General features: G+C 32.8%; 1 protein-coding gene across 6 annotated transcripts in view; it reads right to left on the bottom strand.

The window, feature by feature from the left end:
- The window catches only part of LOC124537682 (transient receptor potential cation channel trpm), a 347813-nt gene extending 328886 nt beyond the window's left edge, over positions 1-18927 (bottom strand). For 5 of the 6 annotated variants that reach the window (XM_047114599.1, XM_047114603.1, XM_047114602.1 and 2 more), the window contains exon 1: positions 18587-18927. In XM_047114599.1, coding sequence (XP_046970555.1) covers positions 18587-18676 — 90 coding nt within the window. In that variant the 5' untranslated portion in view covers positions 18677-18927. The remainder of the gene's footprint in view (positions 1-18586) is intronic. The other variant, XM_047114600.1, reaches the window with a different exon arrangement.
- Positions 18928-24256: the final 5329 nt, after the last annotated feature.

Genomic DNA, 24256 nt, shown 5'->3' with positions numbered 1-24256 from the left:
ACAAATCTTACTATCGATACAAATTAAATGATTTCAATGTAGGAATTTATTTACTTTGTTGGCACCGACTTCAAAAGGTGATTAAAAAATCGTAAATTGGATATGGATGTAACTGATTATTTTTTTCTTTTTAGTTCATTTTTGAATCCGACTTCAAAAGGTGATTAAAAAATCGTAAATTGGATATGGATGTAACTGATTATTTTTTTCTTTTTAGTTCATTTTTGAAGGCGATTTTTTTTTATTTATAAAAATTTATTTAATGCTTTTCAGTGTTGTTTTGTTATTTATAATTACAATTGGTAGTGTTTATCATTCACTTTATTATACTCAGTACATTTCGGCTTTCGACTCTAAACATAACTCAATCCCGTTTCAATACGATGTGGACTGCAACTCAAATTAAGCGTTACCTAAGTTACAATAGCCTAATGTTAACTGCTCATCACCAATTAGACAATACCATTTTTCCCGATGCAATGCCGTTAATCATTGAGGAATTCTCCGGGTAATCCACCATCAGCTAGACTTCATCATAGGCATGTTTACTAACATCAATTGCTTGACGACTATCTTAAAGAAATAGAACTAAACCCGTAAAATAGTTACTTACTAATAGGTTCTGATTACCAGTTGTGGTCTTCATCATCAGTTCCACTTCATCAAATGTCACATTTCGTGAGCATATGACCAAGTCACTTTGAATAAAACCGAAATCACTATAGGTGTGCCTATAAAATTTGAGGAGTTCCCTCGATTTCTCCAGGATTCCATCATCAGATCCTGATCTCCTGACAATGGGACCACCTGTAAAACATGCCCTTTCAAACAAAAAAAGAATTGTCAAAATCGGCCCAGCCATCTTCGAGTAATTCGGTAACATACATAAAAAATAAAAAATAAAAAAAAAAATAAAAAAAGGCCCCGACGAATTGAGAACCTCCTCCTTTTTTTGAAGTCGGTTAAAAATAGTTACTTACTAATAGGTTCTGATTACTAGTTGTGGTCTTCATCATCAGTTCTACTTCATCAAATGTCACTTTAGTAAGCATATGACCAAGGCACTTTGAATAAAACCGAAATCACTATAGGTGTGCCTATAAAATTTGAGGAGTTCCCTCGATTTCTCCAGGATCCCATAATCAGATCCTGATCTCCTGACAATGGGACCACCTGTAAAACATGCCCTTTCAAACAAAAAAAGAATTGTCAAAATCGGCCCAGCCATCTTCGAGTAATTCGGTAACATACATAAAAAATAAAAAAAAAAAGGCCCCGACGAATTGAGAACCTCCTCCTTTTTTTGAAGTCGGTTAATTAAAATAATAGACGGTTATTGTCAAATTTAAGAGCCCCAGTCTTGAAGAAAGAAATTAAAAAGGATTCTTGATTGCAATTTACTAATTTTTTGCCATTTAACAAAGATTTCATATTAGGCAGCCGCAAAAAGTTAATGCCGGTTAGAGAGTTGTACTACGTATGTATAAGAAAAAAAAAGTGAAATCTTCAATTCTAGATGACCTATTGTAAACTATTTGACATTAAATTTCATCACTTTGACGCCAATAAGAGTCACTTGCAGTTTACAATTAAATGAAAACAATAAAAAATAAAAGCTGTCATATCCTAAAAAATCTTTTGAATAAACGCGAAGTTTCGCGAGGAAGAGACCGTACTGAATAAAACCAGTGTTTTAAATAAATGTATAATAATCAAGAACTGTTATTAGTGGAAAATATTTGACTGTTCGTATTTAGTCATTCAATTAGATTGCGGTATACAATTGTCGGCTTACTAATTTAATGTGTGTATTGACGATGTAAGAAATCGGGTAAGGTTGGACGATGTTAGTCACCATTTTGTCGTGAGACAAGTTTCACATATATTTCGATATCAATATTTAACTATAGTCCATTCCAATGACAAAAGGAAACATTCAAAACATACCGTATTTTTCAATATCACAAGTGTTTTGTTGACAATTCCACTATATGATTAACTACAAACAGTTCTTGATTAATATATCTTTATTTGTAATACAACAATATTTCGCTAAACTACATAGATCCACTTTAATTTCACTTCCAAAGTAACGAAAACAGTTTTGTCGACATTCAAGACGCCATTTCTCGATGACGAACATTAAAAATAGAGGCCTCAACTAGGCATGTTCGCTAAACGAATGTAGACGAATGAATTTATACAGATAAAAAATATATTATTTTAGTTTTAAAATTCATTATAGATATTTTTTTTTTAATATATTTATTTAATTGGTTGTAATATATAATATGAAATATTTATTAGAAACGTAAAAAGTTACCTAACGATAGATAAAAAAGTTATTTTTATACAGTAAGGTTTTTACATAAAAATAATATTTTTACCAAAAATGTTAAAAGAATTATTTTACTTAAAAATAATCTCTTATCTTGAAATGTAGATCAGTTTTGTGCATAGCAATTTTATAGTTTTGAAAATAATACAATGTTAAGAAAGACATTCGTCTCTCATCTTTCGTATCATGTGCATGGATGCATATTCGGAATTCTCTGAAGTTTTTTATTACGAGTTGACTTTGTGTAAACGGAAAATTACTTTTAAAATCAAAAAAAATATATCGTTCTTTAGCATTAATTACCCATTCATTCAATTATTTTCACCTCACTAGTCGAACGCAAATGACATATCAATTCAAGGTCAAAGTTGTTTATTTATCTTTTCTCCTCTTCCCATTGGAATAGACTATACACCAAAATATTCCATTATGTAGAGACACTAAAAATACCGATAACTAAATCGACATATATAACAATTCCCCTCTAGGTAGTTAATGAATATATAGTTTATATAAACACACATATTAATACACAGATACAATAATATTAATGTCAAATAAATATTTTTTTAAGTACCAGGATTAAGTTTATATTGTACACCCGCACATATTACACATCTAGAATGCTAAGCGACGCGTGTAAGGTTAGGTTAGCAGTACTATTTTATCTGTATTCAAGTACCATCGCAATTTAGTCGGATTCTCCTCTAAATAGAATTATTATCAATAATTCCAGAGCCATAAATATACATAACGACTTAAGTCAATATTATAACTATAATATCATTGACAAAATAATACAGTACAATCATTTTGCCGAAAAGTCATCGATACTCATACGTCATATAACCTAATCTATCAATCACGAAACGATAGTAGTAGCAATACTATTTAAAAAACTATAGCTGTTATTCCATTTGACATAAGAACGAGAGTCCAATGTCGTAAATTGCATTTGTACTTAACACGATGCATCGTGTAAATTAAACATGACACCGTGGCTCTCGTTTCTATCATTCTCTACAATTTACTGCGCAAAATGTTTCATTAATCTATACATCATGTCAAACATTTAAATCAAAAGACAACTGCAAAAAAAATGTAAGAATATTAAAGATTTATATCATTTACCATAGACCAATGAAATACTAGAAGAATCTTTAATGAAAATGTAGCAGCGTATCAGCAGTAGTTTCGCTTAATATGTTAGACTAAAACCGAGGGCATAATAATATATCAAACTTATTGCGTTCTAGATATTAATTCTACAACTCTCTAGTCTCTATTATTAATCTAACCTAGAATGTACAGGTCACTTGTTTCTGCGCAAAGCGATTGCTATTTGATCCCTGCGACCTACGCAAAGGTTGAACAAAAGTGTATGATCGGTTGAAGACGTTCAGTTTTTAAGGGATACTAAATATTAAACGCTAATTGGTTGTTAATCGCGTCATCTGACAACCGACCAAAAAAATTCAATTACATATCAAATTAATTAAACTGACTTTGACGAGCGCTTTAAAAAACTAGAGTTTAATTAAAACGCCTTGTCAGATAACTACAGATAATAAAAAAAATCCTCAAATAATAGAAGTTAACATATTAACGTTATCCAGCATATATGTCGCTTACTTAAAAGACCTTAATTGTTTAATACATTAACAATAATCCATCGCGCAATTTATTCAACTTTTCTGTATATTAATCTTTTAAATCGTATTTCATTAATAACAACAAATCAATCTGCCATTAATCGGGCGCTTAACTCATTTCAATTAAAATAAAACCGTCCAAACATAATCACAACGATCTGTCAGCATCTAAAGAGATATATAAATATTTATATTTAATCAACTTTGTTCCCAAAAGATACGACAAAAGTGCACATACCTAAACTAGAAACTCTGTAAACTATCCAAATTCATACAGGGGAACGATGCCCTATAAGGCACTTAAGACAAGAGAGAATAATTAAGCGTGAAACAAAATCAAAACTGTAGTTTAAGGAGAACGTTTTACACGTGATCTTTGCTACATTACGTTTATAATACGATGCAAGCGTCTTAAAATTAGAATCGAAAATTACGTTTACGTTCAGTTTTTGTTTTTTTTTTTTTTAAATTATGGCCAGGTTTTTATTTAAGCGCGAAAGAGTTTGACATATGTCAAAACATCATCAATTCTTTCGTATCGTTAGCTAAGGTCAATAGCTCTTGTTAATATTAAAGATAATTAATGTACAACATTAATAATTTTAGTCACATCTTATTGTTGTAATAATTTTACGAATACATACAAGTGAATGCCTCATACAAAATTATTTAAGAATCTATTATATACGTAACAAGATACGTAGGCATGATGATTATGTATTTATCTACGTCAATGGCAGCGAATTTGATTCTCAACTTGAAATATATATAATTACGTTTACAATTTGCTTCCTTTGATTCACTTATCATTGGTTTTTGTTTCATCTGATAATTTAACAAAATAATAAATAATCATAGTACACGCGAGAGAAGGTGGACTGTATATTTTAGTTGATTAAGAAGGGGAGTTGTGAGCTCTTGGTTTTAAAGACACTTTCTTCGTCTTGGGAGCGCTCCCCTGGTTCACACACTCGAAGAACACACCAGGGGATGGGTGATGTTATAGGAGAAGGATAATAGCCCGTTACACTAATTAATTTCGAAGCGCGGCGCATTCACATTGCACACGTTACCGCGGCCCACACGAGGAGGGAAGTATAGTACGACACAAATTAGATGTAGCATCGGAAAGTGCAATGGAATGAAAATAAAACCGATTACTGTCGATTTACACAACCAATAGAAATAGCTCCCTATCGCGCCATTCGACGCTATTCGTCGCTATAGATTCACGCGACAGAGAAAGCAAGTGCATGTAAATCGACGCGTCAAATTGACGAATATATTATGTCATATGATATTACAAGTTATTACGTTTGTGTAAAGATCATATTCACATGAAAAATAAATATTGATAATTTAGGATACCGTACTCAATTCGGATGTGATCGGTTTTACGAATTTTGCCGATGCGACATCTAAGTTGTGTCGTACTATACGTCATACGTCAAAATTATGCCATGGGTAAGTTATTGACGTTTCAATACACGCATAGAACCTTAATACGCTACAATCATATAAATCAAGACATCGATAAACCTAGAAGCACCAAGGCGCTTCTATGTAGGAACGAATCAAATATCTACAGGAGTAACGCATATATCTCGACGCCCATACGGCGCAGCATCCACAGCTGTATCAATTAATGACTAGCGATAATCTAGACAATAAAGAATATGGAGTACCATTTAGCAGTTCCAGTAAAAATGTTCGTTAATCATTACATAGCATAAAACAAAGTCGCTTACCGCTGTCTGTCCCTATGTATGCTTCGGTCTTTAAAATTACGCAACGGATTTTGATTCGGTTTCGAGGAAGGGTTCGTATATAATAAATACAATTGACAATATAGTAAAGAAACAATGACAATTTTAGAAGTGTCTAATGTGACGTCGTAAATAAACATATTCTGTAGTATATTTAGCATCAGTATTGCACCCGTGCAAAGACGGGTCGAGTCGCTAGTATTAAATAAAACGAAACTGCATAGTTTGTTACACATCCTTAATAATAATCAAAAATATACCAAGGGATTAAAAAGAAACATCTCAGCCGTGAAAAGAACCGGCAAAAGAAGTTCAGCGGGTTTTTTTTAAACAGTAACTAGTAATAAATATACTTTCGTTATTTGAAGCAGCCCGGGGGCGATCATTTCATTTCCAAAGTGTGAAGTAAACCATTATTGTTCGCCAATTAATCTATGTAGTATAAAAGCGGAATACTCACTAATTAATCACGAAATATCAGAAACAATAACAAACCACCTAACCTTCAAAATTAACTAACCTACAAAATTGAAATTTGGTAGGTCCCTTATAGGGTACAGACGTCCGCTAAGAACGGATTTTACGAAACTCCTAAAGAGGTAAAAATTTGTGTTTTATAAATATCGCGCGAGTAAAACCACAGTTTCATCTAGTATATACAAATCATATAAATATAAAATTTAATAAGGTATTGTGTTAACGTAAGTATAGGTAGATATCATTATAATTTAAGTTAGTACCGGTTGCTTTTAAATATTAACAATAAAATTTACGTGTAAATTTTATGATTAAATGTTACATGTGGTTGCACAAAACAAAAACAATCTATATATCACATACCTACCTATATCCTTTACATATTATATATTTTTACTTTTTACTTTATATATTATATCCTACCTATACCTCTATCTGTAGAGGTTTTACTACAGAGTTGGTTTCTTAATCATTCCAAATCCGTCGTTTATTTTGTTTTTTTTATTTAACTTGAAAATTCATAATTTATTTTATTCTTTTAACTTTGTAATAACTCTTGCACTACGGGCTCATATAAAATATTCCATCACGTACAACAGCGGGTTAAATTACACGATATTCTTACAAAACAAAGGTTTGCTCACAACACGCTTCTCAGCTCGAAAATTAATGTAAGCTTAACTTTAGATTTGAAAACTTAGTGAAGCGTGTCAGGATTGGACCCTTTATAGCATGCAGTATTCAATCTACTGGGAAAACATGGCGCAATATTAATCTTACTCATGTCGTTAATTTTCAAACATGTTATAGTGATTCTTACACACTTACGAAACTATATTGTGTTCGTTTTTTAAAATTCAAATGAATATATATAGTTAATCAGCGTTTAACAAAACATCGTTTGTGAGTTATTTTTAATTCTTTCTTCTGCGAAATATCAAAGGTATTACAATATTCATCTACAAAAAAATTTATTAATTTAAAAATTTTTAATCCATTTAAAAAACGTAATCACAATTGAAGAAGGTAATGGTGGTAAATAAATAACAGTTAATGGCGACCTTATCATTGACTTGTTCTATTTTTATTAGAGAAAAGTGTTTGTTTCAATGCCTATAATAAAGGAAATATTTTACTACCCAAGCCCCATATCACAGCTTGATTAACTGCTATATCAATCACAACAAGCAATACTTCATTTTGAATAATTTTAATTACATTTACAATATTATACTGATTGTTCATATAACTTTCTCTATAATTGGAGAGACGCCACCACTCCGCTGGGAAAATCTGCACAGCACATTCATAGCTATTGCTTGCTTTGATATATCATTAATAATTACATGTTAGTATTATATTTCAACTTAATTTTCTATGGCATAGTACGTTAATTGAATTCATTTATAATAATAAATAGGGAGGTCAGCTTGGTAGTTATTGCATAGTATTTTTTTAAATGCCTAGACTATATCGGCTTAATCGATATTCGCTATTTGTATGAATATCTAAAATCAAAATACACTAAATCATTATAAAGTGAATTGTTTCACAACAATATTATGGTAATAATTTTGGAAATTTCAATTCTTTGGAGGGAAATGTGGGTAGGTGTAATTTAGTATTAAGTAATTTTACCAGTACGAAGGACGAGACTTGTACACATCTAATAATCCCAACGAATCATTTTAATTTATGCTAAAGAGTACTACATTTTGAATTTCGAATTTGAATTCGATGTTTCGAACACGTTCTTAAATTCAAATACAGAAGTTTCGAATAAAACCGTACGAGTTCGTCACGTGAAAAGCGATCCGAAGAGTGGAACTAAAAAAGAAAAAAAAAACAGAAAGTAATAAGAAAGATACGTGTTAAAGTGATATAGGAGACACGACGTGTCAGACGTATTGTGTACTGAAGTGCTTTGTCATAGAAAAATAATGGTAAATATTAATCAAATAACTTGCAACATTAATCTATGTACATTCTTTACCAAATAAAAAAAGTACCGATACAATTTTTTACAAATATGAAAGTCACGATATCAAACGAAGATGCGTCTAGACAGAATATATTTAATGCATATATATTACTATTATTAAGTATTGAATGTTCTTGTTAAAGATTTAAATTTGTAAGCTCGCCAGTTTTATTTGTAATTTTTATTGTTTCTGTCTGTATGTGTGCTCACCTACACACATACATATACGTTTATGTGTACGTGAATAAACAATTAATGTCCTCTCCAAACAAATGACAAACAGACCGAGTTTTTTGAATTTCGAATGTTAATCAATTTATTGAAGTTTAATAATTTACATGCCAGCGACATTATTAGTGATGTCATTGACCGGCCGACCTTTGCTGGTGCTTTTGTTAATGTAACATCTTATAGATAGGTTTATCATCTTCGTTACTCTTATCTGTTGCCATAAATAAGTATACTGGTAACAAATGTATCAAATGGCAGAGTCTAGACTCCTCATTAAACGTTATTGTGACGATCGTAACTTATTTCAAAATATTGATTAAACTGTAACTATTTCAACAATATTTGTTTGAGTACTTTCACTAAGCGAACGCTTTAAAATTATTTCTCTTGACTGTGAATAGATAAAAATACTGCATTATAATTAATGGAAAAATGGCGTTTAAATTGGACTCGCGTTACATTCCGTCTTCTTCACCCTTGACTTTTGGCCGGCAGTTGCAAATTGCAAGTATATAAAAACAGAGAGAGTCGAGATGGCCCAGTGGTAAGAACGCGTGCATCTTAACCGATGATCGCGGGTTCAAACCCAGGCAAGCACCGCTGATTCATGTGGAATATGTTCCAAACCTTCTCCTCAAAGGCAGAGGAGGCCTTTAGCCCAGCAGTGAGAATTTACAGGCTGTTGTTGTTGTTGTAAAAAACAGACTAAAATTCACCTTTACATTCACCAGGAGTAGAGTACACCAATGTTTGTGCACACACTTGTGAATTATATGTCCTGTGTAGTTGGGCTGTCTCCCTTTCAGTTGCTTAGAGGCCGGTCATGGAGACATCATACTTATTATTTAATATCTTATATGTTAGACAGTACTGTATGTTAATATCGGTCTTGATTCTGATAAAAAAAGATAATGTTTTTATTACGATTTTAATAATCAATGTTCTTTTCCCAGATCATTGTGGAAGAATAATTTAGTTCAATGTGTTTCAATGACAGCTAAGATGGCCCAGTGGTTAGAACGCGTGCATCTTAATCGATGATTTCGGGTTCAAACCCAGGCAAGCACCACTATATATATTTGCTTAATTTGTGTTTATAATTCATGTCGTGCTCGGCGGTGAAGGAAAACATCGTGAGGAAAGCTGCATGTGTCTAATTTCATCAAAATTCTGCCACATGTACATTCCACCAACCCACATTGTAACAGCGTGGTGGAATATGTTCCAAACCGTCTCCTTAATGGAAGAGGAGGCCTTAGCCCAGCAGTGGGTAAGTTACATGCTGTTACTTACTAGTTCAATGTGATTGACGACTAATAATTTATACATGATTAAATTGTTCGAAAAAAATATTTCTCGAACACGATAATGTAATGTACTATTTACTTGTGTATGTTTTGTGTGAGTGTGTGGTCGATCTCGTATGCATGTGTGCGTATAAGCTGCAGAGCACACTATGAACGTATTGTTTCGAGAGAAACAATGCTAATAAATACTAATTCAAGAATGACTTATCTACTAAGCTTCCAAGTTTGTTCAGACATAATTAGCTGTATTATGTATGATATAATCAAAAATTTATATTGTTCTTGTGTATTTATCTTTAATCCTTTTACGATTGTAAATCCTATTTTACAAACGCACTCAACTCACTATGAGTTCATTTATGTGTAACGATTTATTGTTTAACTAATTATATAATCACACACGTTAGGGATACAAAAACTAACATACATCATCAGCTCAAATCGGCTCACATCTCTCCCTTTGACACGCGACCGAAATAATTTCCGAACGCGATTTGCGAAGTGCTTATCCGTTTAATAATAATAAATAAATAAATAAATATGAGACAACATCACATACATTACTCTGATCCCAATGTAAGTAGCTGAAGCACTTGTGTTATGGGAATCAGAAGTAACGACGGTACCACAAACACCCAGACCCAAGACAACATAGAAAACTAATGGTATTCTACATCGACTCGACCAGGAATCGAACCCGGGGCCTCAGAGTGGCGTACCCTTGAAAACCGCTGTACACACCACTCGACCATGAAGGTCGTCAAATAATGAACAGAGCGTTCAAAAAGTAAATACATCTTTAACAATATTACAAATGGGAAAGTATTGAATTAATTTGATGAAATTATTTATTCACCAAACTTGAGGTCCCGGGAAGGACATGTTACTTCTAATAACCTAACCCTAACGACCGACGACAAACTCTCAAAACGAAAGCAAAGCCGCGAACGAAGTATAGTTGAATATACTATAGTTCTTGTCAATCCTCTGTAGAATTTAGAAAGCAAGATCATATTTAAATAAAGAACATTTTAATTTTATTCTTGGTATGTGTTTAAGGCTCAAATGATTAATCGAATTGTTTTAAGTAAACGCTCTGAAACACGGTACAACTTGCAAGTCACGCTGTAAACGCGCGTGATTTGAACTTGATTTAAACTTCATGTAATACAATATGTACAATATGTAAAATAAAACAATTTATCCACATTTCAATTAAAATAAAATAAAAATATTTGTGACAGTAATTTAACGCTCACTAAAAGGTTAGGAACTTTTTTCGGGTCTCTAAAATTATTTTTTGTTAAATAATAAACATTTTGTAAATTGCTATCAAGAATCCTATTTATAAATTTTCTCCCCAAGTAAAAATGGAGCTCTTTAAAAGAGACCATAACCGATGTTTTATGTGCAACTATCATCCCATAGTCACTAGGACAAAAATCGGTTTACGCTATTAATATATAAGATTAATTTATTTGGTTTAATTGTGTAATTACTTTGTAACGTTAATTTAAATATAAATTGTGCGCTTGTAGAAATGTGTTTATTATAATTATAATCGAAACACATCGTTACATTACCTACGTTACGTCAACAGCCTGTAAACTTTCCCACAGCTGGGCAAAGGCCTCCTCTTCCATCGAGGAAAAGGTTTGAAACATATTTCGCCACGCTGTTCCAAAACGGATTGGTGGAATACACATGAGGCAGAATTTCGATGAAATTAGACACATGCAAGTTTCCTCATGGTGAACGAAAACATTTCAAGAATTATAAACACAAATTAAGCATATGAATATTCAGTGGTGCTTGCCTGGGTTTGAACCGGCATCCATCGGTTAGGATGCACGCCTTCCACTGGGCCATTTCGCCTCTGCTCTCGAAACACATTTGGAGTCGTTAATTCACAATACGCATCGGTTAGTACCCAATAATTGTTTTTTTCTTTTATTTAATTGAGGTATAATAATGAGTATTGTTTTATTGTGTATTTTATTATACGAGCATGCTGTCCACTTGCCAGTTCATTGCCATAAAATTGAGCTAAACGTATAGAATGACGTCACAGGCATATCGGCTTTGAACACCAATAACTGTGTTAAAGATTAATCGAATCGAGAGCACTAATCTTGTCAGTTAAAAGTCATATTGCGCGGAAATAAATACTAAAATAAATTCACGGACGTATTGCGCCGCGTGTAATAAATAAAGTATCGGACACTTAAGGAAGTGTTTTAAAATTATTTATTTTTAACTTTTAGTGTTTACAATTTATTTCTTAATAAAACAATGTTTAACCCATATCATACATTTGCAAAAGATCGAATTAATTTTAATAGCAAGAGAGCAACCACTCTTTGGAAACGACTTTCGCCGGCGGTTTTTCCGAACCAATACGACTTGGTAAGCTTCAAGAAAAGAGTGTACTCTTTCAATAAAGACCGGCAACGCACCTGCAAACCATGTCCATTGACGGTGGTAATCACTTTACATCGGGTGAGCCTCCTGCTCGTTTGACACCTGTGATATAAAAAGAAGACTGCAAGCCCGCGCAATCAATTTCTCTCGATAAGTAACAATACTTAGTGTCATTGCGTTTGGGTTTGAAGGGTGAGTAAGGCAGTGAGTAAGAGAAATAACTTACCCTTTTCCTTCTTGCCTGCCTCAATTATAATTTAATGTAATTAATGATGTTAAATATTTTTTCATCAATATCATCTTGTTGGTAATCAACGAATAGGTACAAATTGAATGAAATTGGCACAACTTGCAATTTGGACCACCCACTCTATCAACTTCCAATTCACGCCCTTAGAGTCCACTCCTTATATTAATTGAATCTCAATTAACCCACACACTCAAAAACACTCACACGCTTACACTATCGAAGCTGACATACACAAAAAATATACGAATCGAACTCTTTGTATGTCAAAAACAGTCCGTAATATGTAGTTACTAATGGGAATCGAAAATCTCCACCAGTGATTCAAAAACGTCAAATACAAGTAGAGTTCCGTAAATCAAACATTACTGTACTTTCAAATCATCCACTAGCACTAGTTCCAAAAATGTCAAAGGCTAAATCGTAACGCTTGGAAGCGAAGGGTTTATTTAAGCTACAGCTGCGTCCAATCAACGATTCTTAATTAGAATCTATTAGTCTTCATTTGTAAGTGTTCCGTATCTTATGCAACACTTAAAGATAAAATAGGGGCGTATAGTTTGACGGATATGGAAATAATAAGGTCACAAGTAAGTTATTGTTTTATTTTAATCTCGATTAAACTCAACGATGTTGGTACAGGTCTGTTCACTTATGAAGGCGCGCCCGAGTTTAATTATCGACATGCATTAACAAATATAATCTGTTTTGTTTTTTTTTGGTATACAGGTCATCTTACACACACTAAGATATCTTGTAAGCAGAAGCACCACTCATACTAATGTACGCGGAGTCAGTGTGGAGGGGCGCGATTTCGTAAGCGAATATTAAACATGTATTATTAAAACGACAAGAAGGAAAAATCCAAATAAAAATTTGCATTGAATTGACACGATATAATTGGTCGAGAGCTTTAATAATCAATGATATTAATTTACGGGTTTACGAAAAATTGCGTTTCACTCGACGCCGCTGTTATCGCTACTTCGGAAGTGATATTAAAGTAGATATAACTCGTTAAGTGGAATACTGGTGTATATATTACAATGGCATATTAATCAAGAACTGTTAGTAGTGCACACTATAGGCAAGCTATTAGCGAATGGCGTGAAATACATAAAACTAAGGTTTATTTAACTTTCTTCCTTCTTCAAATGGAAATATAAAACCTTTTTGAGATTATTAATCGACATTTGACTGGTCAGTAAGAACATAAGTACATATGTATTTTTATGAATTTAATTTGCATCTGGCTACTACAAGGTACTGAAGCACATAATCTTTTATGACCTATTTACGTTACGCTATGTGTATTGGCTATTGGTACATTTCACAAATGACAACCTTTGATTGGTTTTGTTGGTCTTTTATTTATTTGAAACACAATCGGCATATTTTTTAAATGTTAAAAAAGAGTAACTACTGAGTTTCTTGCCGGTTTTTCTCGGTAGAATCTACTTTCCGAACCGGTGGTAACTTCACTTAATTGTAAAATGACGATTCAAAAGTGCTTGTAAAAGCCTACTTGAATAAAGTTTATTTTGATTTGATTTGACTTACAAAATAGTGCGATACACCACGAGGTACATAGTATTTATAATATTAAAATAAAGTATTACACTCTAAAATAACAACTAATTCAACGTATCATCAATAAAGAAACTTAAGAGAAACATCATTGTAAATATTAATGAGCTGTAAATGTATTTAATTAATATGACACATATATGTGAGATGGCCCAGCGGTTAGAAAGCGCCCAACTTAACCGATGATTACGGGTTCAAACCCAGGCAAGCACCACTGAATATTCATGTGCTTAATTTGTATTTTTTAAAATTCATCTCGTTCTCGGGGTTGAAGGAAAATATCGTGAGGAAACCTGCATGTGTCAAATATCATAGAAATTCTGCCACACGTGTATACAACCAACCCGCATTGGAACAGCGTGGTGGAATATGTTGGAAACCCTCTTCTTAATGGATGAGGAGGCATTAGCCCAGCAGTGGGAAATTTACAGGCTGTTACTTTACTTGTTTTTATGTATTTATATGAAAATATATATAACCCTAAATTAAATTCACTTACACGAAGATGGAAAAAAACATATTTAAAATGTTTTGTATCACGAATTTACAATATAACCATTAACAAATACGTACAATATGTAATAGTAAAAGTATGACCTATAAAGTACGATTCAATGAACATCAAAGGCGTTAAATTTTAAACATTTAGCATAAGGGATCAGGATCGGACCGAAATGCGAATTTCACATCACTAATAAGCGCTTTATAATTCTTCTTAAACGCCTTTATAAGCAAACTTATGTAAAAACAACACATCTATCTACTAAAGTAAGTAAACGAATGTAGTTTGTGAGTAGAGATGGCCCAGTGGTTCGAACGCGTGCATCTTAACCGATGATTGCGGGTTCAAACCCAAACAAGCACCGCTGTTTCATGTGCTTTTTTTGTCTTTATAATTCATCTCGTGCTCAGCGGTGAAGGAAATCATCGTGAGGGAACCTGCAAGTGACAAATTTCATAGAAATTCTGCCACATGTGCATTCCACCAACCCGCATTGGAACAGCGTGCTGGAATATGTTCCAAGCCTTCTCCTCAAAGGGAGAGGAGGCCTTTAGCCCAGCAGCGGGAATTTACAGGCTGTTGTTGAATTTAGTTTGTAACTTCCAAAATGGAGGAGTTTCTCAATTTGGATGTCAATATTTTTTGCATGTCATTCGAGCATAACTTCATCAAACAAGTTTTTGAGTTGGAAAAGCGTTTATACCGAAATAGTCCCATTTAAATTACGTCAAGATCAGTATAGTGTGAGACAGATTCTTCAATAAATACCAGCCACGATTACTTACTGTGATATTGAGCTCGTTTTTTTTAGTAAACAAACTTGTTCATAATGTATTATGTCCTTGTAAATAACTATTCCATTCAGCCGCGTAGTTAGTACTTCATATTGTTGTTGATGTCAGTTGGGTAGGACATTGCACAATCATATATATATATATATATATATATGCAATACATTTCTCCATTTCCCCACTCTTGTCCAATGAGACAATCTTACGTCTAAGATAGTTCAGGCTCAGGACCGATGGATTAAGTTGCTTTCTGAGACAAGAGATACATACATACATACATAGATATAATCACTAACAATTTCAATACTGTTAGCGAGCACTGAGAATTCCAAGACTAAGAAATTATGTTAACCTATAACTCGGAACATCGGCAGCCATTAGGGAAACGAATTCTATATATATACGATTCCATGATGTAATAATAATAACATATCATCAATATGTATTTATTGATAGCAGCCTGATTCGACGTTATATGTATCGTAATACAGGTATATAGCACAAGGGATAACGTAGCTTTCTGCTAGTGATTATTTTTTATAGTGCATACAAAACCAAACTTTACCTCTTTTATAAATGATAATAAATAATGATGATAGTTATTTGATATATTGCTTATATCAACACAATTTTGGCCCACAGGATTCTTAAAATTCAGACAAGCACTAAGATGTTTCAATATATAAAATCCAGCTACTAACCTACATGCAACTTCAATCCTTTTCCTAAAGAAGGAAGACATTTATCGGCCGTTATTGCTGTATTCATAATTAAACACTATAATATATCATGAACTAAAATATTTTCCTTATACTACTGGTGATTCAATCAAACGAACGAAGATGTCTTTATAATTATACTGTAAATGTGCTCACACTGGTGGTTTGTACTCAGAAAAACACCAATAACTCAGATGTTATTAACCCTAGCGTTCTGAGGCATTATTATTTTTAAAATATTATGCAAATTATATAATTAGTATTAACTACTAACTTCCGCCTGTACACTGGTACAATAAGGGTTTAATTATACAAATTTAAGATTGAAGAACAATCGTGAATAGAAGCGGTATTGATTTTTTCGGCTGGGACAGTTAATATCTTTGGCATTTCTCCGCTATAATAGATAAATTACACAGATAAGGTTTGTAGTAAATCACTCTATTTATTGATAAAAGCCGCATTAAAATTCGTTGCGTAGTTTAAAATGTCTGAACGTAAAGACGGCAGAAAGCGACTTTTATACTATTTAGAGATAAAATATGAATATTTCAAGACAAGAAACCGTTAAGTCAAAGCGAAGTTCAGAAGCGGCGTTTGTAAGTAAAGTAGAACCAATTTATCAACTTCAAAATGTTTTGAACAATTTAAGGAACTTTTAAGCCTCAACTACCTGTACGGTAGCACTCAATCAATCCAGGCAATTAGCGATTTTTATTCATATACATAGTATACACACACACATATACATAGTATACACATACACAAACTCGCTTACCGCTGTCTATGTGTTAGATCTTTAATACTATACAACGGATTTTGGTGCGGTTTTTTTCAATAGATAGAGTGATGCGAGAGGAAGGTTTTTGTATATTAATACATGGACAATAAAGTAAAGAAATACTGATAATTATACAAGTTTGTAATGTAACGTCGTAAATAAAGAAATTCTGTAGTATATTTATTATTTAGTATCAGTATTGCGCCCGTGCGAAGTCAGAGCGGGTCGTTAGTATTAAATATAAAGAAATGAAATATTCAATGTAAGGTAAAATAGTTTAAGTTTGTCTATAACTTGTATTTAAAATAAAGAAACTGTCCGTAAAATTCACTATTAGTCCTTTAACAGAGATCATTCCTCTGCGCTACTCCATCATGAGTTCCCGAGATGTTCTGCTTCATTGATAAACGCGAAAGTAATTGCTAGCACATGTTTTGCAGACAAAAACTCAGTCACCCGGATTGGAACCTTCGTTTTTCAATGATGTACGTGCTCAAGCCATTATACCCACTAAAATAAAGAGCAAGATTTATTGTGTTCCCCTTTTGATGGCCATTCCTTTGTTCATTGAAACTCGATTTAAGCCCCGACTATAAGAAATTAGTAGGCACTTAGTTTACCTTTACTCGTGAGCAAAGTCTGATTTTTTAAATATTTATATAAGTACTGTAATTTTTTTTTTTAAATAAGTAGTAATGCCTCATTTTACAACATTGCTAGAATTAATATTTACCGTCAAATTAAAACTAAAGCTTGCACTAGAAGTGGGGATGGCAGTAACCCAAGAGGTCAGGATGGAACCTGCCAGTAAACCGTTACGCTATTCACTATCGCCGTAACCAGTAACCGTGTATACTTTTTTTTTTATTTAATAATACTTAAGTCATAGATTTCACGCTTTCATCATAATTATATATATTTTATTATAATTACTTATAGTTAAATATCTTGACGGTAAAAAAAAGTAAATTAATGTAAGATTATTTTTATTTATAGCTTTTTAGTGAATATTAATTTGGGAATACCATTATTTTTATCTTATCTGTCCAGCTAAGTCTGGCTTGAAACGTTAACACATTGTGCAAAAAAATATGAAAAACAAAAAAGCAACGAAAATAAAACTAAAATATCACTGTGTTCTGTTTTCTATGAGTATTTATAGATAATCGTGACATTTTTTTAATTTATCCAAGCGTTATAATTCTAAACGACACAAAACATTTGTGTATGAAATTCGTATCTTCTCCTTTAATTAATAATAAAAGTCATTCACATTTCAAAACAAAAGGATAATACCTAGATGGAGTAACTGTTTGTTTTAACTGCAGGGTGTGAACCAGCTTGGCGGTATTGTTTTAAGTTTAACATAATACATTCAACATATCATTACAAAATTGTGTTATTTTATACTCATTGTACATGTATTAGCTATGTACAGTTATAGATTGTTTTAAATAGCAACAAAACAATATTATTACTCTTATTAAGTTAATTATAATTTTATCCTGTTAATAATAACTAAATTTATTTATAATTTCATGTATTAAATTTAAGTTCTATTCACAACGTAATTCATAAGTTTTATAAATATTTATATAATGCATACACATTATGTAAAAGATAATAACAAATTAATTGCAATAATGAACGAAGCAATAATGACTAACTGTCTTTATTTTTAACCTTAAACGTCAAAAAGATAACCTAAAAATGTAACTGTTTCCGCTGGACGCCTTTGTTTAGTTCACAACATCGTTCGAAACGTAACAAATTATTTATCACTTACCGTTTTAACTTCACTATTAGATGATTTCGCGGTCGACATCGCCTTGATCATCCTACTGGAATTATCCAGAAGGCACTTTTGGATACTCATAGCTCCTTTTTCAACACAACACACATAAATTCACATCATTGGCATCACACTTAACACGTAACCGAAACACAACACTATTAGTGACCCATTACGTTTGCTGAACAATATTCACATTTTATAATAATAGTTGCAAAACTCGCGGCGTGTTAGGTTATATCCATTGATTTGACGTAAGAAAGTTTTATTTATACGGAGCGCGGACACACGTGCACACGTGATGGCGAGCGGGGCTCTACTGGTGTGATGCGTGTTCCGTGCGGTCACCGCGGCCGGTGACGACAGCTGACGCTAGCGCCCCCTGTCTCCGGATCCCGGGCAAACAAAGGAAATAATGTTAAAACCCTAGCCACACCTTGAGGGTTATAATATACCAATTTGAAAATATTAAATTACAAACATTAAGTACCAATCTTAAAGTATTCAACATACAGTATTCGTACAGTGACATTCGTTAACAGTGGCGCAGAACGATATATGAAACATTATCATATAAATACTTCATATTGCATTTACTTAATATGCAAGGGAAATAAATTCCTATCATTTATTTATCAAATAAAATTTGCACGAGTGTTATATGTTAGATTAGGTAACAAGATTAGATTATATTTGACATTGCAATGGCGGCTTGAGTTAAGTCGCTTTTGATTATATCTAAGTCTAGAATCTAGATAAAATGTTAAATCTGAAAGCACATAAAAAAAATAGCAGACAACGGTTGGCCACTAAGTGCACACACATTTGTAAATTGGTATCAAGATTAGTGAGTGTCAAGCATAGCTGTCGAGCGCACTGAGATAAAAATGTTGGACCGTATGTTATAGTTCCTTTATAATGAGACACTCTATCTAAATATATATAATTAAAAATAAATAATTTGGGAGCCGAAATTGCAAGAAACGTGCTTATTTTTAAATGAATTTTTGAAAAGTTATAAATAATTGTAACATCATCAAGTATCATGCAGTTATCAAAAAAAAATCTTTCGAGCATTAAATATTTAAAAGGATTCTTTCCGGTTTTCCGGTTTTCACTAATAGACAGATGGATTCATGAGGAAGGTTTAGGCATATAATTTATTAAGGTTTTGAGTAAATTAGTTGAAATAGAACGACAATTGCTAAACATGTTGTAAAAAAAAACTGATGTCTACCTACTTATTACCTACTTGTTATTTTAAGATATGTATGTATATCTAGGCACCTATTTAAAGTAAGGCGAAATTTTCAAGATATTTTACCTCACTACGGCTCATAATTAGTGTACCTACATTGTTTTATGACCGCTTCTAACTAAAGTAGGTTACTCAACATTGTTTTCACAAAACACGCGACAAAGAATTCACTAAATAATTATATACTTTTGTGCAAATGAATCATATATTATACGCTCGTTGTCACGTGACTTAGTTAAACGAATAAATTATTCTGGAGGCTCATTATTGTACTAGCAGTCGCCCCGCTTCGCTTCGCATTTTAGGGTGTTGGCTGACATGGGTTAGGCAAAAAAGGTAGCCTATGTCCCTTCTTTGAGTTCAAGTTTCCTTCATACCAAATTTCATCAAATTCGGTTCAGCGATTTCGTCATGAAAGAGCGACAGACAGACAGACACTCAGAATTACGTTCACATTTATTATATTAAATATAGATTACAATATGATGGTTTCATTATACCAGTGGAGCCGAGATGGCCCAGTGGTTAGAACGCGTGCCTCGTAATCGATGATTTCGAGTTCAAACCCAGGCAAGCACCACTATACATACGTGCTTTATTTTTAGCTTATAATTCATCTCGAGCTCGGCGGTGAAGGAAAACATCGTGAGTAAAACCTGCACGTGTCTAATTTCATCGAAATTCTGCCACATGTGCATTCCACCAAACCGCATTGGAACAGCGTGGTGGAATATATTCCAAACCCTATCCTTAATGGAAGAGGAGGCCGTGGGAGGCATTGGGTAATTTACAGGCTGTTTACTTTACTTTTACTTTTATAATAGCAGTGTGCAGATGGGACGATTAGGGCATTTATTTGTATAAAAACGCCTGTAAGTGTCCCATGGCAGAGTTAAGAACGTCTCCCCTTTTTGAGAAGAAGATTTGAGGCTTATATAATCAAGCCGCTCTAATTCGGTTTTGTGGATACATATTCAAGATTTCATAAATATAGACGAATGCTGATTTTCATACTATATTTTCCTTCACCACCAAGTAATAGATAAATAACAAACACATCGCGTTCGCCTCGTTTTGAATCCGCAAACATTTGTTAATATGCAAGAGTTCTAACCACTGGGCCATCTCGGCTTATTCTCTAGCTATTTATTAGTTAGAAATATTTTACCCTCTTTATACTATTGAATGAATAGCATAAAATGCTATATTAATAACCTTTTGCTTATTCCCAGGGTGGGGCATACGAGGCCTCCTCGATCGAGAAACTCGAGTAGCGCTAAGCTAGGTCAATGGGAATCCTGACTACCTATTACTTGCGATCAAGTTTTATTGAAAATAAACATAATCCTGTTCATTTAAATGACTTTTAGACTTAACTAATCTCTAATAATAACTTAAAAACTGTTTCAGAAGAATATAATGTACACGTATTATATGACCAAAAAGAAAAAGAAAATTATTCAGTTTGAATGTTATAATTATTTAATTTTTCACTGGTATTTCTAAAAAAAAATTTTAAAAATACCAGACTAGCCACGTGTTATAGATATAAGACAAGTAGTCCAGTGAATCTTTATTCAATACAATACATGGCAATTCGAAAAAATTAGGGTGAAGCTGGATTTTTGGATGGACCTTCCTTTTGTGATTCTAAAATACAATCCCAAAAGTCCCCTGATGTGTGTGCCGCTAAGAAAGTTATCCAGGTGCAAAGGCTAGCAGACAGTTTTTCGCGTTTATCTCGTATTTTTTTTTATGGTATAGTTTGGCGGACGAGCATATAGGCCACCTGATGGTAAGTGGTCACCATCACCCATAGACAATGAAGCTGTAAGAAATAATAACTATTCCTTACATCGTCAATGTGCCACCAACCTTGGGAACTAAGATGTTATGTCCCTTGTGCCTGTAATTATACTGATTACTGTTATTTGGGGGTAGAATAACTGATGAGTGGGTGGTACCTACCCAGACGAGCAAGCACAAAGCCCTACCACCAAGTCTAATCTTAAATCTCAAAGTATTTTTTTAATTTTGTCTTAATTCACTAGACTAAAGTCTGCCTTCTTAATAATATAACACGGGTCTGGTATAATAAGTCACTAATCCTTCCGCATCTAAAAACATACTTACAATTAAATGTGATGATAAAAAGAGAAATTAAAAACATATCTAGGTCACAGAGTCTGCAGTGTGCGTACACTATAACGAGATATATATCTTTTGTAATTATAAAAAAGCTGAGAGATTATGATAATATTTTGCAGAGCAATTACTCATTATTCCGAATTCAAGAAATAAATATACATACAATATAACTAGAGTGTTTTACTGTAATATTAAAAGAACCACTTTTTACTAAATATATATGATATGTGTATATGATATACACGGTATGTTTACCAAAATAGCATTTTTTCCATTTTTGTTTTCCTGTCTGTTTGTTACGGCTAATATCTGGAACGGCTGGACTTTGGTCGGCAGCACGCTGATGTAATAAGGAGTAACTTAGGCTTCAACAATTCCTTTTTTATTGTTAAATTCCAACGCACACGAAGACGTGAGCAAGTTTAGTTTAGTATGTGTTGAAACATCAAAAAGTTTAATTAGGATTTATTTATTTTTCAACCGACTTCCAAAAGGAGGAGGTTATCAATTCGTCTGTATTTTTTTTTTTTTTTTTTTTTTTTATGTTTGTTACCTCATAACTTTTCACTGGGTGGACCGATTTTGATAATTTTTTTTTTGTTTGAAAGATAGTGCTTCCCGTGGGGTCCCATTTTTTTTATTTTTTTTTCCGATGATGGTATCCATGTGAAAACGACATAAGTCTTAAATTTGCATTATGTATATGCGCGACAAATAGGTGAATAACTGAAAATCACGTTAACCAATTTTGATAATTCTTTTTTTATTATAAAATATATACTTCAAGGGTAATTTGGTGAAAGTTTGGTAAGGTTCTGAGCACAGGATCCATGACAAAGTAACGGAACGGAATGGAACGGAACAATTCTGAGGAGCACGTTAGCGATACTCAGTCGAATCTTTTATTTATAGGTTATTTGGATATTTGAGTCACCTTCCGTAATTTGGTTATGTTTATGTAATTATCATAGTCGAATATTATAATCAACTAGCTACCCACCCCGGCTTCGCACGGGTGCAATACTGATACTAAATATACTACAGAATTTGTTCATATACGACATCACATCGCAAACTTCTAAAATTATCAGTGTTTCTTTACTATATTGTTCATGTATTATATACACAAACCTTCCCCTTGAATCACACTGTCTTTTAAAAAAAACCGCATCAAAATCCGTTGCGTAGATTTAAAGATATAGGGACAGAGAAAGCGACTTTGTTTTATACTATGTAGTGATGGAACTCCTATACGGCTCGCAGTTAGGGTGCGATATGGGGCAGAATTTCTTACTATCTTTAATCAAATTTTGTGTATATGATGTGATGTCATATGATGTACGAAATATAGTTGGTCTTTTTCAAAGTTTTTTTGCTGAGTTCGATTACAGCTCTTTCGAGGGATCCTTGTAGTTTACGCCGCGTGACGTATTAAATCCGCATTTTCGAAAGTCTATTTTTGCTTTATTCGCAAGTTTCCTTTGAAATTGTCCTCGAAGTAGTTTCAGACTCATATAAACGGAACGCTTAATCTATCCATATTAAAAAAAAATTAGTTAGTCAACATCAGCTTCACTTAAAATCAAAAAATAAATAAAAATTTTAACAAAAAGAAAAACCGACTTCAAACAAAACACTATTTTAAAACAAATGAATATGCACGAAAAAGTAATAAAAATAATTTAGACACCGACTCCAAATATAACAATAATTATAACTACATGATATAATCGTTAATCGACTTTTAACTAGTCTAATATTTTTCATTTCATTTAACTTAGGAAGACTCTAAAAAATATGTTGAATACGCAATTATTTTTATTACTTTTTCGTGCATATTCATTTGTTTTAAAATAGTGTTTTGTTTGAAGTCGGTTTTTCTTTTTGTTAAAATTTTTATTTATTATACATACTGGCCACGTCGGTATGACGAAGGATACATGACAGCGAAAAAAGGGTATTTCAGATACCGAAAGGAAAGATATTTCGAACGTGAATGACTAGACTTATATTTTGAATATCATCATGTATGATAATGAGGTGATGCCTAACTCCTCGTTATATATGTACTTCATCTAAGAATTAACAACATTAAATGCTTAAATATATATATACAAATATGAAATAAAACTAGTTACTGTATAAATCTTGACCGCGTGGAATGGTGGCAAGAATGCTAGCAGCATTTCCCCGTTGAATCGCAATTCCGATCCTCTGGGCAAAAAACGAACCAGCCCTCCTGTTATGTACTGCTAGTA

Source organism: Vanessa cardui, chromosome 18 (genome assembly GCF_905220365.1).
Source record: "Vanessa cardui chromosome 18, ilVanCard2.1, whole genome shotgun sequence".
Taxonomy (NCBI): Eukaryota; Metazoa; Arthropoda; class Insecta; order Lepidoptera; family Nymphalidae; genus Vanessa; species Vanessa cardui.
Note: the sequence above shows the minus strand (reverse complement) of the source record. Positions and strands in the feature narration are given on the sequence as shown.